The 20,168-nt window shown below is 43.0% G+C and overlaps 2 protein-coding genes across 2 annotated transcripts; both read right to left on the reverse strand.

Moving 5' to 3' along the window:
- Positions 1-911: 911 nt before the first annotated feature.
- On the reverse strand, positions 912-4,691 carry LOC102721361 (peptidyl-prolyl cis-trans isomerase Pin1-like). The gene is made up of 3 exons (XM_015836122.2): positions 4,665-4,691; positions 3,289-3,832; positions 912-1,352 (listed from the first exon to the last, which is right to left on the reverse strand). Exons 1-3 carry the CDS (start codon positions 4,689-4,691, stop codon positions 1,228-1,230), a joined length of 696 nt encoding a protein of 231 aa, XP_015691608.2. The 3' UTR covers positions 912-1,227.
- A 551-nt stretch (positions 4,692-5,242) lies between these two features.
- Positions 5,243-10,329, reverse strand: LOC102700795 (auxin response factor 11). Its single transcript, XM_040523168.1, has 14 exons — positions 10,239-10,329; positions 10,017-10,129; positions 9,771-9,869; positions 9,638-9,694; positions 9,290-9,445; positions 9,120-9,204; positions 8,925-9,015; positions 8,309-8,473; positions 8,104-8,223; positions 7,776-7,851; positions 7,552-7,687; positions 6,113-7,473; positions 5,828-6,018; positions 5,243-5,733 (listed from the first exon to the last, which is right to left on the reverse strand). Exons 1-14 carry the CDS (start codon positions 10,327-10,329, stop codon positions 5,625-5,627), a joined length of 2,850 nt encoding a protein of 949 aa, XP_040379102.1. The 3' UTR covers positions 5,243-5,624.
- Positions 10,330-20,168: the final 9,839 nt, after the last annotated feature.

Raw genomic sequence — 20,168 nt, forward strand, 5'->3', positions numbered from 1 at the left:
TGCGCGTACGTGGCGGAATAGCGGGAAGAGCGCGAGGTTGCGGGATCAACCAATCGGCTGCTGCTTTCTGTACTGTACGACGCACGCGGGAAGCAGAGCGCTCGTCTGTTCGTCAGGTTCACGCAACCTCGTCAGAATTTCGTTCGAATTTGTCGCCTGGAATCGCGAAATTCTCTCAAAACCCTACTATGCTGTATAAACCTTAGGGGGTGTTTGTTTCTAGGGCTAAAGTCACATCGATAATAACGTGATCTATTAATAAAACTCATCTATAATCTTGAACTAATTCGCGAGACGAATCTAACGAGCCTAATTAATCCATGATTAGCCTATATGATGCTACAGTAAATATTTGCTAATTATAAATTAATTAGACTCAAAAAATTCGTCTCGCAGATTAGCTCTCATTTATAAAATTAGTTTTTTTATTAGTCTATGTTTAATACTTTAAATTAGTGTCCAAACATGGGGCTAAACTTTTTAGCCCCATCTAAACAACCTAGAAAGTTTAGCCCCATCTAAATAACCCCTGTATCTACTTTATAAAACTTGGAAACATAACAAACTCAGTTGAGCATGTGGTTAATAAAATTTGAAATTGTTTCGTAGAAAAGAGCAGCGGGTTAACTTGTTATGTTTCAAATTTTATTAACCACATGCTCAACTGAGTTTGTTATGTTTCCAAGTTTCACAGAGTAGATTGCTTGCAAATTACAAAATAGATGATCCAGAGGTAGCTTGAACTTAGATAACAGCTATGGCAATAACTTGCTCTCGGAAAAGTATCATGTTTGAGAGAGTTTTAGCCCCCAAAAGGATATGCTAAACGCCTAACCCCACTATGCAGAGAAACACACGTCATCTGTGTCCACATGTCAGGGGAGTTGCTGCACATCAGTACCTGCAGAGGATCATTCCTCGAACATCCTGCTCAGTTCAGTTCATTCCAAAATCCAAATCCAAACACGATAGTAACGATCAATATTCAGTAGGTCTGCCTTGAGGTCATTCCAGAGCAAATGTCTCCAGCAAAATTCAAGAGTAAAACATAAACTTTGCAGATCGAGAGTACATGCACAAGTTTGCAACAAAGCGATAACCAACATTCAATTTCCCCAGTGTATACAGATTGACAAGCCCCGTACAGCTGCCGCAATCAGCCTGAATATGATACGCAGACAGTGACCCGGTGTATAAAGATTGAGAAGGCCCATACTGCCACCGAAATCAGGCAGTCCTCAGTATGATATGCACGCCGCTGTCTGTATCAACAACATCACTTATCTCCCCTACTTTCAGAGCAAGAACTGCCTTCTCAAAAGCCTTCTGCATCTTGCCCCTTTCAAATGGACCTGCAGTAATAAATCGCAAAAGTGAGGTCACTCTTAATTACGAGGTTTTGTCTAGTGAAAGTGTGGAATCAAGAATCATAAATAGAAATAAAATCTTGACAGAATTCCATGTAAGAAGAACCAAGTTATAGCCTGCTCAGCACTGTTTTTTTAATCTATGCTCCCTGCAATTTCATCTCCTTTTTTGCACCAAAAATAAACTAGTAACATTAAGAGAAATGGTACTTTGTAAACAAAGCAAGCATAAACTAAGCGAGGCACGTCCTGTATTTGTGAATTGTGATTGCCCCTTGCCTCCTATATGTGGAACAGGAAGAGTAAATAAACAGATGATATGTTAAACAAAGAAAAATATCAAAAACCCAGTAAAAGTACACTATTATCATCTTCTTCTCATTGCTTCTCAGTAATCATGCTCAGCAAACTGTGCCCACCACGTATTTAACTATAACTCAAATGCTCCCTGTCAAATACCATGCCAAATGCTAACACATCTCCAGCATCTGGCAAATTATCTCTGCCCGGAAATATCATTTCATTACAGCAGCCACACACTAGGAGAACACCCAGCCCAAGACATTCCAACTTAGACGTGGTGTCATCAGTGGTTATTCTGTTTTGAATAGGTCATAATTTTCTGCATAGAGAATACTAGACCTGCAAGGAACTGCACCGGTAGAGTATTGTTTGCTGTTCTCATGATTTTAGTCCCTCATGTGCACACTCATAGTAGTGCTCAATAGTCCTAGGTTTGGAAATTCCTCAATGGAGATTCAAATAAATTTTTGTATAAGGTTGGGAAGCGACGGAAATCTCAGGCAGGGCACTCACGTAGCCTCTTATAGTATGCATGCATGCATGCATGGATTTAATGTGTGGACTTAAATACGATCAGTTAAATCCTATCCTATCCACCGATCGAGCATCCAGGGAGTAGAAACAGTACGGCAAAACCAGAGCAGAGTAAATGGATAACGAGAGGATTTTCTTCTCCTTGGTCTTGAAGCCCAGATGTAATGCGTAAATCAATTGTGGATGGAGGGAGTATGCTGTGTCTCATACAATCATACATTCATACTTCCATAAATGTGTCACATACAATTGTCAATCCTATCAACATAGCGCAGGGACTAGACAAGTAGCAGTGATTATCCTACAATATATCCATAGAAAGGAGCAAATGAAGGAACCGACCGCTGTCGAACATTCCAAGTTAGTTGCCATGACCATGGTTTTGCTTCAACAGATTAACATATTACTTTTTCTTAAAGAATAACACCTAAAAATTTTACCTTTTTCTTAAAGTATAAGACTAACAGAATATCAAAGCTTAAAACAGGAAAAAAGTTAATGATCCCCACTTACATCAAAGACAGTTTGATATGGAAATCACAATAGATACTAGATAAGGGTGATGCAAACAAAACAGTATCAACGAGCGAATCTTAAGGCTCTTATTAAGTGGAACAAGTAGTCAATCAAAACTGAGAAGCTGATAAAAGGGGGAGGGGGGGGGGGGGGAATGTGATGCTCTTTCCTTATCGCGAAGCTGCTATGGTATACTGATAATAATTGTCACATATTAAGAGCTAGACTGACTATCTTCACGAATTATAGTGCAACTGTCACATGTTAAACTCAATTAGTACGCATAATTAAAAGCCGGAATAGCTTCAACTAAACTGACTGTCCTCGTATAAACCAACACTGAACCACCTATCTCACATAGATCTCAGGGAGTGTACTTGATAAATCAAATCTCTATATCTCTTCTGCATAAGTTATTTTTCCTAAAATTCAGATCGATTCGAAAAAAAGAAGGTCCATCTACGCATCCAATAAGCCGGCTCATCAGAAAGCAAATTCCATAGTTGATCTGTAGAGAAACACAACAAAATTGGCATGGGGAGGGTACTAGGGCGTACTGCGTACTGACCTAGGTCGCCCCCGCGCTTGGCGGAGTTGCAATCGGACTCCTCGGTGGCGACGTCCTCGAACTTGCGCTCCCCGGCGACGATCTTCTCGCGGAGGGCGCGGGCGAGGTCGGCGGCGTCGTCGCGGGTGGTGGCGGAGATGGCGACGCCCTGGGGGTCACGCCACGAGGCCTTGCGGCGGGAGCCCTCGTGCTTGATCAGGATGTGCGAGGCCCGCAGCTTCTCCCCGCCGCCCGCCGTGGACGGCCGGCCGTGGCCGTGGCGGTCGCGGGAGCCGGACGACGGGGGGTCCGGGCGGCGGCGCTTGTCGGCGGGGGCTGGGGCGGGCGCGTCGCCGGTGCTGGGCCGCTTGCGGGCGGCGTCGCCATCGGCGGCGGGGGTTTCGGTCCCTATCTTGGCGTCCAGGCTGCGACTCGACAAGGAGCAGAGAGGGTTCGCCCGAGTCGAGTGTGAGCCTCTTTTTTGGTTTTCTTTTCTTTTTTCGCTGCTCGCACTCTGTAGTCTATATAGCCCGAGGCCGGAGCCGGTACTGCAGTAATACGGGATCTTCAAATGTTAGGCTTGTTATCGCTGATCAATTATAAAAAGGAGAGTTGTTTTAATATTCTAGTATTTTTGTGACGTAAATAAAAATACTGATGCCAATGTGAAGAGGGAGCTTGGCGGAGTCCAGATCGCACGAAAGAAGGAAAGGGAACTCGTATCGGAGCCAAGACTAGGTGAGGAGGGGGACAGCTTTGAGAAAAGAAGAGAGTGCAGAGTATTTTTAAAGGGTTAAGGAGGGAGGAAGAGGAAGAGCCTTAGCTATCAATGGCAATCAACCTGTCAGTGTTCCTCTCTGAGTGTATTAAGCTTGGCGAGAGGAGGAAGATGACCTGACGAATGGATCTTATAAACGACAACCTACTAGCACATCTTTATGTCATGTCATGTAGGGAAAAAATTTTAAAAAAATTACTTAAGCACCTTCCTTTGGTGGCCCCTCTCTTCTGAGTCGCACGTGGCGTTTTTGTAGCCCCCCTCCCGCCTGACAATAAAAGGCTCTTTGGAGAGGCGGCAAGAGGCCGCCTCTAAAATTACAGTTGCCTAACAACGATTGTTGCCCATGAGTCTACTCGTTATCTGCCATATCATCTATCGCATCTAACCGAAGGACGTTTTATACATCACACCTGCTAGTTGGGTATAAGAAAGTTAATTTTTTAGATGAAAATATATAGCCGTAAATATTTTTTAAAAAATAATTAAAAAATCAAAACTGAGAGCGTTAACGAGAAGCACACAATATTGGACTTCTCAAATTTTGCGAAACTGGGCCTCATGATTTCCACGGCCTATACTGGTTTGTGATATTAGGCCAGGCCCAATCTCGTAGAACCTTCCGGGTCGCCAGCTTAAACGACATTCTGGTAATTAAAAGTTAATAAGTTTCAGCGAACTAAGTTTTAAAACCATTTAGTTTTTGATATAATGAAAATAACCACATGGTCATATAGTTTTATAAAACCCTACTTTTTAATCAGTGATCTATAAAACTACATATCAAATTATATTAGATTCATAATTTTTTCATAAATCATATCCAAGTTACAACCACCTAATATCAATCTTTTTTTTTTGCTACATTATAAGTTAAATCGGATGATAGCGTAGTTTTGTGCAACTTCTAAACCATAATACTCGAGATTATACACCATCTGCTAAAACTCCGTTTTTTTACTTAGACAATATAGATCTTATAAAATGTACTTAGTAAAAGTGCTTAAACGAAATCGGAATCGTATGCCGTTTTTCTTCGTTCAAATCGGAATTCGACTCACCCTGTTCTTCTCCGCCGCCGTCTTTGCAGGAACCGATTGTATACTGAATGAGGATCTGTATCGGTTTTCAGTTATGATCTGCATTCTGCAAGAGGCATTAACCTGAAAGGATCAAGAAGGCGATCCATTGGCAGCTCACAGTTAAACACTAGTAAATCCCAAGGTACCTACATTTCCCAGGGTAACCAAGTTTCGACTAGACATAGCTCACAACAAGAATTTGCAATGCATCGAAGCATTATGAGTTAGAACAACACTGCTTGGGCTTCCCTACCTGGCCCTCTTGCAAAAGATGGACCTTTTTTTTGTTCCTTTTTTACAAAGATAGTCGCTCTTGTCACTAGAAATGTCTCCTGTAAGTCTCTACCACCAACACTACTGTCAAGTGGCAGCAAATCGGGTTAACATTCAGTAATGCACCGTTGCACCGTGTTCAGAGAACTACATCTTCTGACATGCGAATTTCTCCTACTGCTTTTATATCGATTTAGAGCTTCATCCAGAAAATTTAGATACTACTAAGCTGCTTGGATGCAATCGTTCAAGACATGCATGCCGTTCTCGCTCATCTGTTGTACTTCTGAAGGTGACAAAATTCGGATGCATCGGACACAGTTGATGAATTCCCTGTAAAAGCAAGGCAAAGGGATGAGTGTCAATTAATATGCTGACGACGAGTAGAAGGAATAGGAGAGAAATCATCAATACTAGCTATACTTACTCCCATGGATCATCTCCAACAAGAAGAACATCATTTTCGTAGTCGACATATACAAGCTTCCACTCTGAACTGCCAGGATGCTCAAGTTTCCCCTGGAGTCCAAACATGCATGCAATGGCAGATCTCAACTCATGGTAATTTCTAAACCCAGTTACATCGATAGATCTTCCAACTGATCCTTGCTTTTGAACCTGTTTATTAAATAAGCAGAATAGATAGTTGTTAAGTTATATTTAGTATCAAAAGCATTTGACAGATGGTTAAATCTTGACAGTTAGTACAAACCTTTGTATATGTCCGCACTGGTGGTTTCATCGGCTTTGCACTTCGATCAAGGCTGTACTCGGTTGCATCCATACTGCAGGCTGATGTTTCAATGGAATTGGTATGAATCTCTGGCAAAGGCAAGATTTGGGATTCTTTTAAACGTGGTAACTTTGAGTACATCCCAGTGTCAAAGCACCCAGTAGACAGTGGTTGAGAGCATGAAGTGGTGTTCATGCTTCTGTGTGTAGATTCCATGTGAAGTCCACTTAAGTTTCCACTCTCTTCAGAGAAGCTCATTTGTACAAACGAGTTGGACGTACTTGACAAGTTGCTTCCATCATGTTGGAGTTGGACCTCCAAATTTTGCATCTCAGGTGAAAGAAATGTCAGTGAATTCAGATCTGGGCTGGAGATGAATTCTTGTATGGAATTAGGAAGGCACTCAGAAAGACATGAGGCCTGAAAAGTCTCCATAGTGTCAGCAATTATCGTGGGAGGTATATCTGCAGATGAACTAAAAATATTATCTGACGCATCAGCTGAATGAATTACATTGTTGTCTTGGTAATAGGAAGGCTGAGTCATCCAATCGAGACCATCAATGAACTGTGAAAAACACCCTTGGTTTGGAAATGAATTGACAGACTTCCCTCCATCAGGTGATTTTGATGATTCTACCTTTGGTGGTGACAGCACTCCGTTTTCTTCAACCTGATGACCATGTGGCTGTCCAGCAAAATTACCTTGAGTAAGTCCACCAGACGAATCTTCGATATTTTCACAATTTACTTGTTCATCACAACCAACCAGTTTTGAATCTAAACCAACCTGCTGATTGTCACAGATCCATGAAGGTGCTGAAGAAAGGTCAGATTTCTTTGAAATGGTTTTGTGAGACATTCCCTTTTTACTCCTACGAGTCTTGCCACTAGGCTCACCCTTACTGTTTTGCTCCGAAATACTTCGACTTGTGTATGAATCTGTGTTTCTTGGATCTCTTGATGTAACATTCAACTTTGACTCAGAAATCGAATCAATGACAGGCTGGACTTCAGAATTTTCAAGATCACCATTCTGCATATTAGCCATATGGAACTGGTGCTGTGCATCATCTGAAGCCATGCTTCCTTGCTTCATCGAAGAAGCTGAATTACTAATTTCCAAAGGAGGGATATAGCTTTGCTTGACATTTTGAATAATAGTAGAATATGAGGACTGCTGATAACTAAGGGGGCTCCCAAGGTTTTGACCAGATTGGTTGAGAAGCATGATAGCCAATTCTGACCCAACAGCAGGAATGTGCTGCAAATTACCATAGGGATTACTCTGGGCCCTTTGAAACGATGATATATTTCCTGATCCAATTTCCATCCCAGGCACTGAAATTGCAAAAAGGTAAGGCATGTTTCAACTTACTGCACGACCATAAAGATATGTACAGCATGTCGGAGACATACCTCCATAACCAGGAAGACATTGGCGCTTCGAATTCAAGGTTGACGAAGGGAACACAAGAGTGTTTTCTGGAGTTTCAATATCCCATATGCTCACACGTTCAGGTCTTTCTCCATACCCATGTTCATCCCATTCAACCTAGTAGCGAGAAGTATATAAGGATCAGCTACACCATCATAGGATGATTCATTTGAGTTTTCATAAAGCTTTTACAAGGAAAAGGCACCTGTAAGTTGCGCCATTTAGAACTGGGCCATCTCATGGGATCATAGTCACTAATTCCCACAATTGTACCTGTGTATCTGTAAAAGACAGGTTTGTTTATAATCTGGAATATTTTTATCTAGCTGCAATAATCAATAAAACACATACAACAACATTTGTTGTGATCATTATTCTTCCAATGTGAAGCAAGAAATTCCCTGTTAAATTATTTCTACTTTTAAAGCAGCATCTTTACAGAGTTAAACAACATCTAGTTTTGTGGGGGGAAAAAATACCTACCATAAAATCTGCAACAGAAAAAAAAAGGCTAAGTAAAATGATGAACAAACCTGCGCTTGCTTGACTCCTCTGTCTCAAACATCATTGCAAATCTCATTCCAACTGATGGTTGCATATATGTTGCCTTGTTGTACCTTGCAACAGGAATGACAAATGGCGAAGGGCTTGTCCTATGGAGATTCCAAGAATGAACGCATGCTCACCAGTAAAAAGGAACATGAAACGGTCCGTATTAGGGTAAAAAAATTTCTATACCTTGGATTATAGTATATAGTAAATGAATTACCACTTGATGCTGCATGAGCTGCTGCAGCAAGAACACCTATATGCATGCTATCAGTAGATAGAACAGAAGATGACAATGTTGTTTGTTGTCGCGTGGCCCGCCTAACACCCAAAAGAAGTTGTGACTTCTCATCCCTGCAATCAGGAACTTCTGTCAAGAACGACATTTTATCCTCTTATTTGTTAAGAGAAAATACTATAACATGAAAGCTGCTTTCAGTCTGCGTGAGTAAAAGTTCGGTGTCCTATAGCAGCCATTTTTACAACCAAATTGACAAGCAATAGAAATTAGGTTAAGAATTAAGTAGTTTGCACAGAGAATTTAGTGTTCTAGAAAGTTGAAAAATGTATATATTGTGGTTAAAATTAAATAGACAGCATGGACATTCGGTCATATGAGGATATAACATAAGCGGTTTTTTTGAGGTATTTCAATGCATGATTTACCTGCATAATTCATATGGATAGTTATGGACAATTACCAGGGTTTAGTATCAAAAGGCTGGACAATCTCATATTTAATTTTCTGATAGCACATAATTTAAGTAACAAACAGACTTGTTTGTATTTGTGCAATTTAGTTCACCTGATAAATAAGACAGAGTCCCCTGCCTTAAGACGTTTTGCCCCAACAAATAGACTCCATCCAGTTGTTAGAAGATGTCGCTTTGGCTGTCCTGCAACAGGAAAAGAAGAAACTTTCAGAAGCCAGGTGGCGCCCAGGAAACAAACTTATGTATCAGAACAATGCAAATAAAATCCAAATACTGTTTGACCCTACCACGATAAATGTGACGGAATGTCCACATGTTATCATGCAAATCTCGAACGATAAGTTCCTGGTTAGGAGGTTGCATTGAGTAATCCTGTTGGAACAAAACATAAACCTATGAGCTGAAACATTTAAAAAAAAACTGTCAGGCAACCAAAATGTAGATAGGAAGCCTATACCAGTTGTGGGAACAACTTCTCTGCAGCCCTTCTTGGCACTGAGAAACCACCATGTGTACTTGTATCACTTGCTGTTAAATTCTTGCAGAAATATTCAGTGGGATGCTTGCTTTTGGTATAAGTACCAAGAGTTGGAATAGGAAATACATCCGTTTCCTAACAGCATAAGCAGATATTCATGTCAGAATCCAACTTTTATTTTCTTACACAAGAGATGTTACGTAGCTGCTAAAATTTTGTTTCTGTATTTCTGTTTCGTGCATTTTTTTAATGAAAACTGGTGTTTATATTTTTAATAGAAACAAATACACTGAGTATACGATGCAGCAGAGAAACATCATCACTTACAGAGTTTACTGGCTGAAGGGTCATTTGTGCATAGACTTCATCAGTATCTTTGTCAGCCTGTATAAAACAAAAAGGTCAGGCACTCCGCAAGGAAAACACATTTGCCTCAAAGTTGCTTAATGCTTACACTCACATGCAAGGTGGTGTTGTGAACTTGACACAGCAACTGAGATGGCAGGTTTGGGTACTTTGGAATGCGAGAATTTGGAATCTTTCTGGTTGTAGCAGCAACCTGCAAGAGATTCAGCATTGATCATTCAAACAGCTACCCGAAAGTTCGGATTAAGCATTTCAATCTGGCTAAATTGATGTCTATTGTTGCAGCATTTCTAGACGAGATTAGCTAAACAAGTAGTGAAAAGACCGCGCGATTTTGGACCTGTTCACTGTGCCCCTGGGGGAAGTAGTACACGAGGCTCCCTCGCTGAGGCAAGCACACGAGCGGCCCGGCACAAGCGTGCCAGAGCTCGGAATTGATCACCTTCTTGGCGCCTGAAGAAATAACTATGACCACTCGCATCATGCCGAAAAATGCAACGAATTTACACGCAATTGCGCGTCAACAAGCAGCAGAATCTGACCAAGAGTCTGAAACACTCACCCTGCGCTTCTCCCAGGAGCTGCATTTCGTCGAGCAGCGCGGCGGCGTTTCTCAGAACACCCGACTTGGCCTTCTCCTGTGAGGACGCCATATCTCCAGAAATCGAAACCAGCTAAAGAACAACTGCAATCAGAACCCCAAATTTCACACGGCTAAACGAGAAGCTTAGCCACACTTCACCATCGACCAAGTGTCAGAAACGCCTGCATGCCATTGGAACAGAGTAACAGAGGCAGAGGATATGATGAGATCATAGCATCACACAGTGTGTGAGCAGCAGCAAAGCTGGAGAACTAAAACAAAAGAGCGCAGTCCATGGAGAAGAAAGGCTCAAAATGCATTCCATTGGCTAGCTATAGCTTGGGGTTGGGTCCCCATGGCGGCCAAAACCACCTCCCTTTCCCAAGAAAGCAGGCGGCTTTTGTGTTTTTACGCCACACCGCTCATGTCTCTAGGACTAGTAGTACTAGTAAATGGCACCCACGACGAATGTCAGCTACGTGCTCGACGAAATGCCACCTGGCATCCAAGCTCTGCCCGGCGAGCAGCTTGCAAACACAGCTCCAAGCGTTGCCTACGAACAAGGAAACAGCAGCGCCATCCGTCTGTAGCACTAGTACGAGCCCTCCTTCCCTGAGTGAGGCGAGGTACACAAGTCTGCGGTAATAATAGTAACATTTTCACGAGAAGGGCCAATGACCATCACTCACTCATGCAGGTGAACGAACAAGTGATCATAGTCTCAAGAACGGCAATTGCCGGAACACCCAAGATCATCAGAGCTAGCTAAGAATGATCGGCCAAGAAGCGTTCGAGAAGAAGCGAGTATCTGACAGGCAAACCAGAGCAACGGGGGAAGAGCGCGCGAGATGGATCAAAAGAGCAAAACCCACTCACCTCCTGACAGATAGAGAGACCCAGGAGTGTCTCCGAGAGCGCAAGCAAGCGAGGTCTAAAGAAGGCACCCCGCCCAAACCCGAAGTATAAAAAAGAAGCAGCGGCAGCAGCAGCAAGTGCCAAACGCGCAACGCCAGCAAATGGCAAAGCTCGTGCTAGGCCCGGCCGCACGCGAGGAGGAAGGGAAGAGCAGGAGGAGGCTGTGGAGTAGACGAGTGTAGTAGAAGTAGTGTAGCTGTGTAGGATGGGGGCAGGAGTAGATGGCAATGATACGGAGGATGGTGGTCGTGCTCCCCCTTTGCGCCTTTTGCCTCTTCGTCTCGCTCTCTCTCTCGTTCTCGCTCTTCCGGCTGCAGCTGCTGACTGCGGCTGCTTTGCGCGAAAGATGCCGACCTTTCGAGGGGAGATTGGAGAAGCCATGATTCCTCATTTGCGCAGGCTCTCGCTGCCTGCGTGTCGTCGCTCGCTGGCTGGGTTAGCCAAAGCCAATATTGTCTCTCTCCTCCCGGCCTCGCTCTCTTTTCTTGCGTCGTCGTCGTCAGTCGCCTCTCTCCTACCGGCCTCACTCTCTATCTCCTTTTGCTCGCTTCTCTTTTCCATGGTGATCCCCCACCTGTCAGCGCAGGCGTACGAACTGTCCTCGTGTCCAGCCAAACGCGACGCGCCACATCTCTCTCAACCTCTCGACCTCTCTGCCATGGGAGACATAAGCCGAGAGCAAAACGGATCGTTGGATGAGAACTTCTACGGTACGTGAAGCACGACAATAACAACGGTAGATCGATGGATCGAAGGAGTGGCGTATTTGGCCTCGAAAGGTAAAAAAACACACGACAATAATGAGATTCCCGCGCGCGGTTTTGCCTTTTGCTGTTGACGATAAAAAGTTACTTTTTTTCCTCCTCTTCTTACCCCAGTATCAACATGAGGAATCATGCAAATCATCGCTGTGGCGTCTGATCACTGCTGCTACTACGATCGATCGAGTGAGGTGTTCGTAGCTCACCAGAGAATCATTTCGTTCTCTTCACGCTTTTGCTGGGACAAAAGGCCCCGTTTACAAATTGCAAAAAAAGGCATGCGTTTACATTCAGCGATCAATGCCATGCTGTCACAAAGCGCACGATCAGTACGAAAGGAAGTCATGCGACGACTTTCGCAGTGTTTGAGTCCAAAATCCACTAGCCTTTGCGTTTTATCCAGAAAGCAGTTTACTCAGAAAGAACTCACAGTGTGCACAAATTGCTTGCTGGACGGTGCAAAGGTGGAATTTTCTTATTTTTAAACATTTTTAATAAATAACTTTATTACTAAATCTTAGGAGAAAATATTTTCATCGGATAGACCTTTTGGTCACGCCAATATTGGTGGTGTGGCATGCCTCGCAGCGTGATTCACGTGGTAGGTTTGCCACACCACTGACACTGGCATGACAACACCGTGGCAAGACTGCCACGCCAAAAACTCTGTATGATAACGTTGTTTTGCCACACCAATATTGGTGACGTAGCTAAAAGGTTTATTCGGTGAAAATATTTTCTCGCGATGTTTAGTAATAAAATTGTTTATAAAAATGTTTAAAAAATAAAAAATTCGCAAAGGTGCAGTGTGTATGCCATTGTTTGAGCTGTTTCTTGTGCTTTTGTTTCAAACAAATCTGAATTCAACGGTCACGTTTACGACGCAAGCAGGAATCTTGCGCCTGAGCCACTGATTCACTTGTTGGGTGATTTCAGCTGCGCTGAGCAGATGTCATACGAAACGTAGCCGAAAAAGACCAGGACGACGCGGCCGCTACACCGTCACATGCACACACATCGATCATGTCGACGGATCAGGCGATCAGCTCGCCGCTCGCCGCGCGGCGCGGTGCATGGAATCCGATTCCGATCTCCCTCGCCGCGAACCATATCTCGTCTCGGGCAGGAAGCTCCACACATGCACACGTACGCAGACGCACGCAGCAGAGAGACAGGTCATATCACCTTATTACAAAAAATAACACACACACGCGTCGACGCGCCGTCGTGTTGTGCATCACCATGGCGTACGTCGACGGATCGATCGACGATAGATGTGCCAAAAAAAGACGCCTTCCAGGTACAGACTGGGCGTATGCACTGCGCACGTACGGATCCTGCTGGACCCAGCAGTACGTACAGAGAGTCAGAGACAGGTTTTCCAAGCAAGCTTGACCACACGCCACGGCTATGCAGCTGCGCCGAATGCATTTGGGCGGTTGTATTTTTGCATGCATCGGCAACGCAACCACACAGACGCACAGATGATGCCGCGGCAGGGCCTGAAACCTTTCCCGTACGTGTCCAAAAGTACGTGCAGTGCTCATCTCTGAATCTTCGTACGGTCGGTGCACTGTTTCGGCTCTACGATAGGTGGTCGTTCATGGCGGTCGGATCGTAGATCCAACGGCTCGCCGCCGTCGTCGGGGTGCGAGGATTTTCGGTCGGGCCGGCGACCGTCGTGCCATGCCGCGCCGTGTGTCTCTCGGCTGCGAGACGGCGACGAAAACGGTGGAGAGATGGGGCCGGGATGGCGGGGGCAGCGGGAGACAGAATCCCGGGAATGTTGCGGAGGGCGGGTCCCACGCCACGCCACCCGGGAGACAGGACGTGTCACATGACGTCACCGTCAGAGGGGAATCAAAGGCAAAGCTCCCCCTAGTAATCATGGTACAGGCTCGCAGGCCCTTTTCGCCTCCACCACGCATCGCTATTCGCATGCGAGTTGCAGCTGCTGCTGCCTGCCTGCGTGCCACACCACACCACCCAACCACAACAGTTCTGCCTCACATCGGTAAAAATGCACTGTGACCAATACAATCAAGAATCAACAAATGGAATGTACTTACATGTGTTTGTTCTCAATAAGTGTCACCAAAATAAACCTCTGTAATGCACTTAGCTCCAAAAAAACATCTTGCCAAACAACACAGCGGATCACCAGCTAGATTTATCTAAAAAAAAAGGAAAATGGTCTGAGAGTTAGCAGTGATACACCGGTCCAAAATACAGTGTGTTGCAGCATGTACCGAGCGGATTTGTAGCAGCTCCATGGCGTGTTGTCCTCTCAACTCAGCTCAGAAGCTGCAAATGCGGAGGGTATAACGTGGAGCATGGTGCTCCATGCTGCTACGTACTAGTATCGTATAGTACAGAGGCATATGTACAGCACCGTGCATGCGTTTCCGTGGAGTGAATGCTGGGCACAGTGGCGGCGCGTGCGTGCTTGATGGTGATGAGAGCCAAAAACCTTTTCCCTTCCCGTGTTCTATCCGTACTCCTCTTCGTCAAAAGCTTTGGCCAGCCATGGAATCGGTTTCTGCATGCCACGATACACTTTGCTCAAACCACCTCAAATTGCGGCCTACGCTATAGCCTACGCATGCAACAGTAGCATCAATGAAACGCAGTCTAGTACCCCCTCTCTCTCTCTCCTGCCACTCGCTTTTGCTTTGCTATCAATTCAGCGAGCTTACAGCAATAACAAAGAAAGAAAAAAGAGAATATACTTGTAGTACTCACTAGTGTACTAGTAATATGAAAATGTTACTTTTGCTGAAAGAAGATTTTCTTTGACGGCTACACATTTCGTCCCGTCTCCTCCTCGGAGATAGCCAAGCGTAGGAAAGAAATTCACATGAGCAGCAAGAGAGCGAATCACGATGTAAAATAACTCTACGAGTAACGTGTACATACGTACTGATCATCTGGTGTATCCCAGGGCCGGATAGATCTACACCTACCATGGAAAACCGGAAAAAAGAAACGAAGGATAACACTGTCAGTTCCGTTCGCGGGGAGAAAAGCATGTGGTACCATGCACTAATGATGAGGTTTAGGGTGGCCAAGCCCTGAGCTCCAACCATTTTGTCACGCAGAAAAGACGTGCCACGGAATAAACAAAAACAGGCCGTGGTTAACTCTTGGAATCTTGCACATGATTAGACGGCAGCCTGCGTGCCGCTCGTGACGAGAGTAGTAGATTTGATCTGACAGCGGATGGATGGATGGATAGGTTCATTACGGTTATTATACGACCTGGAGTGTGACCCGGTGGATAAAATGGATTCAAAAGGGAGGCCGCGAGTGAAAAGTGACGAGGTGAGCTGAGGGCAGCGAGGATGGAAAAGAGCCCCGGCTTTTTTGACCACGTCGCAGACGGGCGGAGGGGGAGGACGGCGCGTGCTTCGGCTGTCGCCGCCACACCCACATGCACGCGGCGCGGGGCGACCGATCGATCGACGCGCGCGCCGCGGGACGCAAACGCGGCTGCAGCTAGCTACTACGTATAGTGCGCGAGGGTGGAGTGGAGGAGCAGTGGACGGTGAGGATGGGGCGGGTGGGCGGGCGCAGGGGCCGAGGAGCACGCGCCTCTACGGGTAAAGCGGAGAAAACACGCCCCCGCCGCGCGAGCGACTGGGTGATGATCATCCGGGTGGATGTGTGGATAGATGGGGGCGCTCCGCCGCTCTCCTCTCTCGGCCTGGCCGTCTGCCTGCCCCGGTGGTGACGCGTGCTTTTCCTGCCCTCTGGACGCGGCTGGTTTCTCGTGAGCCCCATGCCTCCTGCCTCTCACCTCTGCTTGACCGCCTGCCCATGCATGCATACGACCACTGCTACTGTATTGTTGTACGTTTCCCGTAGTACCTCTGTTTTGAAATCGGTAAGTGATGCATAATGATATATGAAAGTCCAGCTACTCATCTTTTCATTTAGGCTTATGTTTATGAGGTAAAATTTGAAATTTTAGTTTAAATTTAGAGTTGATTTTCTATTTTTTTCACCAAAATTTAGTTTTCAGTCTTTATCTTTTAAATCGCTAAAAATATATATATATATAAATTTTATTTATAAATTATTTTTTATTTACGGCATTTGATTTTTTTATACAAAACACTCAAACAATCACCCCACAACTGAAAGTCCTGCCTTCACGGCCGCCAGCTGCTTCCTATGATCACTAGTAAAAACACGTAGAGAAACTCGGAGGTTTGCCAGTGAAAATGATCGGAAAGCATGGGGACCGATACGGCTAATAGTTACCGGCACTACTAAAGTACTGGAGGACGACGGAAGAGGCGAGCACAAGATTGGTGATTTTAATGGGCCTTAATTCTTGGGCCTGTTTGGCGGCCTGCTTTAATTTGGGACCATATGGGCCTTGGAGGCATATTCCTTGCTCGAATTTTTTTGAATTTTGAATTTTATTTATTAAATAATTTACAAATTTAATTTTGCATTAAAAAAACACAAAACTAACATACTGTCGCCCTCTGGGAGGGCAGAAAGATGACGTGGCAAACGGGCACTACGTCGCGAACAACGGCCGGAAACGGCGACACAGCGGATTTTGCACTTAGGCCCTTTCCGCCCTCTGTAAGGGCGGCAAGGGCCTAAATGCAAAATTCGCTGCATCGCCTACGAATTTTGTGATTAAACCGAGAATTTTTTGATTGAACCCCAGTTTAATAGATATATGGATAACGTATATAATTATTCAATCATAAGAACTTTCTTAGCTCAGTGGTTACCATCCCACTCTTTTATCTAAAGAGACGGGATTTGAATCCTTGCAAGAGCATTTTTTTTTTGATTTTTTCTCGGGCTGGTAAAAATAGGAATAAAATGAAGAGGGGGTTGATGACACTGAGCTAAGTAGTACTATTAATTAAATAATTTCATACATATATGTCTATAAACCACGGTTAAATCATAAAATTTTCAGATGACACGTTAAATTTTACACTTAGGTCCTTGCCACCCTTACAGAGGGCGGAAAGGGCCTAACCGCAAAATTCACAGTGTCGCCGTTACCGGCCGTTACTCGCGACCGAGTGGCCGTTTGCCACGTCACATTTCTGCCCTCCTAGAGGACGGCAGGAGGTTAGTTTTGAGATTTTTTGAAATGCAAAATTAAATTTGTAAATTATTTAATAAATAAAATTCAAAATTTAAAAAATTCTTCCTTGCTCACCCTCTGAAAGTCGATGGAGTAGTTGTGTGCATGCCTCATGTTCAACTGTTCAGGTATTCCTGGCTTAGTCAAATCCCACTGGCCAATCCCACTGGCTTAGTCAAATCCCACTGGTCAAGGAATAGGAGCAGATAACTGGAGTAGCAAGACCCAACTTCCTACTGGCGATTTTTCCTTGTCAAAAGGTTAAATATTATCTAGTTTTATAATTATTTAATATATAGATAATTAATCATTATGATGTTAAAAATATATTCTATCTATGATGAATTTCTCTCTTTATATTATTTTTTAAAGTAAATATACTATTTAATGGTTCAGGAAACACACATAGATTACGGTATCTTTTACTTGTAGCAATAGTAGTGTAGAACTATACATTTTTATAAGTATATTAAATATTTTATTCTAAACTTTGATAAGATATATTTATCAAATTATCTATTTTAAAATGATATATGACACACAATTTTATCATAAAGTTATATGTTTTAGTTCTAATTTTACCCTTATAGAATTTTTACTATACATACTAGTGGTGCAGTAGAACAAAATTAGATCCGTTGGATCCAAAGCAATAAACGACTCACGACCATTCGAAGATACCTTAAAAAAATCTAATAAAAAAGTTTGAGAAAACTAGCAAGAAAAAATGCAGCCACGTTGTTTGCTCATGAGGAGGTCGCCTTGTCTGCTCACCGAGGCCAACAACCCCGCTGCGCCGTAAGCAGGTGTGCCTCACCAAACTTTGTTCAACACTTCACCAAATCGTCACGGGTAGGCAGAGAAACAATCCGAGCAACGCGTTCTACGCGCCGCGCGCGGCCAGATCTCTAGTCGCTCTCACAGCTGAGGTGGTGTTTAGATAGCAAAATCTTTAGGGGAATAGGTCCAATCGAATATTTGACCGGATGTCGGAAGGAGTTTTTGGTCATGAATGAAAAAACGAATTTCACAGCTCGGCTGGAAACCGTGAAACGAATTTTTTGAGCCTAATTAAGCCGTTATTAGCATATGTTAGTTACTGTAGCACTTATAGCTAATCATGGACTAATTAGGCTCAAAAGATTCGTCTCAAGATTTCTTTCACAACTGTGCAATTAGTTTTTTGATTTATCTATATTTAATGCTTCATTTAAATGTCTAAAAATTTGATGTGATGTTTTTAAGAAAATTTTTTGAGAACTAAAACAAGAACTGAATTTTTGTTTGCAAGAGACCGGTGCCGAATCGACCAATCACTGCAAGGCGAAGCTTCAGGGAAAGGAACTGTTCTTCCTCGATCTCCAGTTCTGCAGCCGGCTGCTCTGTCGCTCGCTGATGCTTGACTGTTGTATCCACCCACCGGAGAAAATCCCTTCTCGGCTTAGGTGGATTTGATGAATTGATATCGATTGAATTGTCATTTACGATTGTCCTCCGGTTGATTATTCATTGGTTTTTATGTGTATTTTTTTTAAAATTGCTAACCGATTATATATGAAGTTGATTATCTCATGTTTTTAAGTATAAATTTAGCTTTGTAAAAATTGATTTTATTATTTAGACCATGAATTTCATTATCATTTTCGAACGCAGCTATAAGAGGAAACTAAACCAGTCTTGTAATGCGGATGATGAGAACATGAAAGATGGTTTGGTGAGTCACCAATAGGAAACTTAAACTAAGCTACTGATACTTTGACCTCTTGCAAAGAAACAAGTAATTTGACTGACAATGGTTTGGTGGGGCGTGATTTGACTACGTAAAAAAAAGAAGAATGTAGCGTCTCCAAACATATATGACCCGGAGAATTGACTACGAACATATCCGTGTATACATGGATAAGTGTTGGGATAGGTAGCTGCCAACAGGATCATTTGCAAAACAAGGTAGCTTTGTTTTGTTGATCAATCCTTAGCCTACTATATTAATCGCTATATTTAAGACCTGGATGGAAACTGCTATATTAATCGCTGGACAGAAAAGGATATCATTCGGAATATCCGAGTCCAAAATATTTCAAGATAAGGGAAGTAGCAAACTATCGCGGCGTAGAGTAATATGTATATTTTTAATACAGACTAACATAATTATATACACGAAAGTATAAACTCATTGTTTTATATGAAGTAAAATTGGTGTACTCATCTATTTCATATTATAAAACTTTTTAGTTGTTACTAAAATCATTTATTGATCAATGTATAATTTATATTTATGTCTATATTTATTATAATTTATTAGTACATAAATATAGTGAATGCTAAAAGACCTACGTCGTAAAACGGAGTTAGTAACGTATAAAATCAATCATATACAATACACAGTTATGTGTATATCAAAACAAAAGTACGGGTTCTAAGCAAATCCAACTAACTATTCAATACACAGCTTAGTTAAAAAAATTGCAAAAATCGCCAGTAATATACTAATTGAGTGTCACGTTCGCTCACTCGGCTTAGGCTGTGTTTGGGGATAGGGTTAGAAAATTCTCACCCAATAAAAATGGATAGAGGGATTTGTGCATAATTAATCAATTAAAATTTGAAAATAGATTAATATTGTATCTAAAACATTTTTTAAAAACTTTTATAAAAATACATCGTTTAGTACTTTAAAAAATATGGGTGTTGAAAAAAAAAGAAATTGGAATGTGTGAGAAAAACCCACCCTTGACACCGGTCGATTTTCCACACCCCCAATCCACCCAACTATAGTAGCTATAGTCTCAGTGTGTTCTCACATTTTCGTTCTTTTTAGCTACTTTGCCGCATTATTGCCAAGCACTATGTTTCATACTTCTAAAATACGTTTTCAAAGTATAAATAAAATTGCATTGCTTAGGATAATCGTTCCAAGATAATCTTACTTTATTTCTTAAATAAATAGTGCCTTTATAATCAACTATATAATCCACGGTAATTTATGTTCAACGATCTGTTTCAAACGGGAGTATTTGATGGATAACGATGTCTGAATGTTCACCCGGAATTACTGACTCAACGACAACGAGAGACGGCAGTAGTTTTCAGTCGTATATATATTGCCCGGTCACC

Source organism: Oryza brachyantha, chromosome 4 (assembly GCF_000231095.2).
Source record: "Oryza brachyantha chromosome 4, ObraRS2, whole genome shotgun sequence".
Taxonomy (NCBI): Eukaryota; Viridiplantae; Streptophyta; class Magnoliopsida; order Poales; family Poaceae; genus Oryza; species Oryza brachyantha.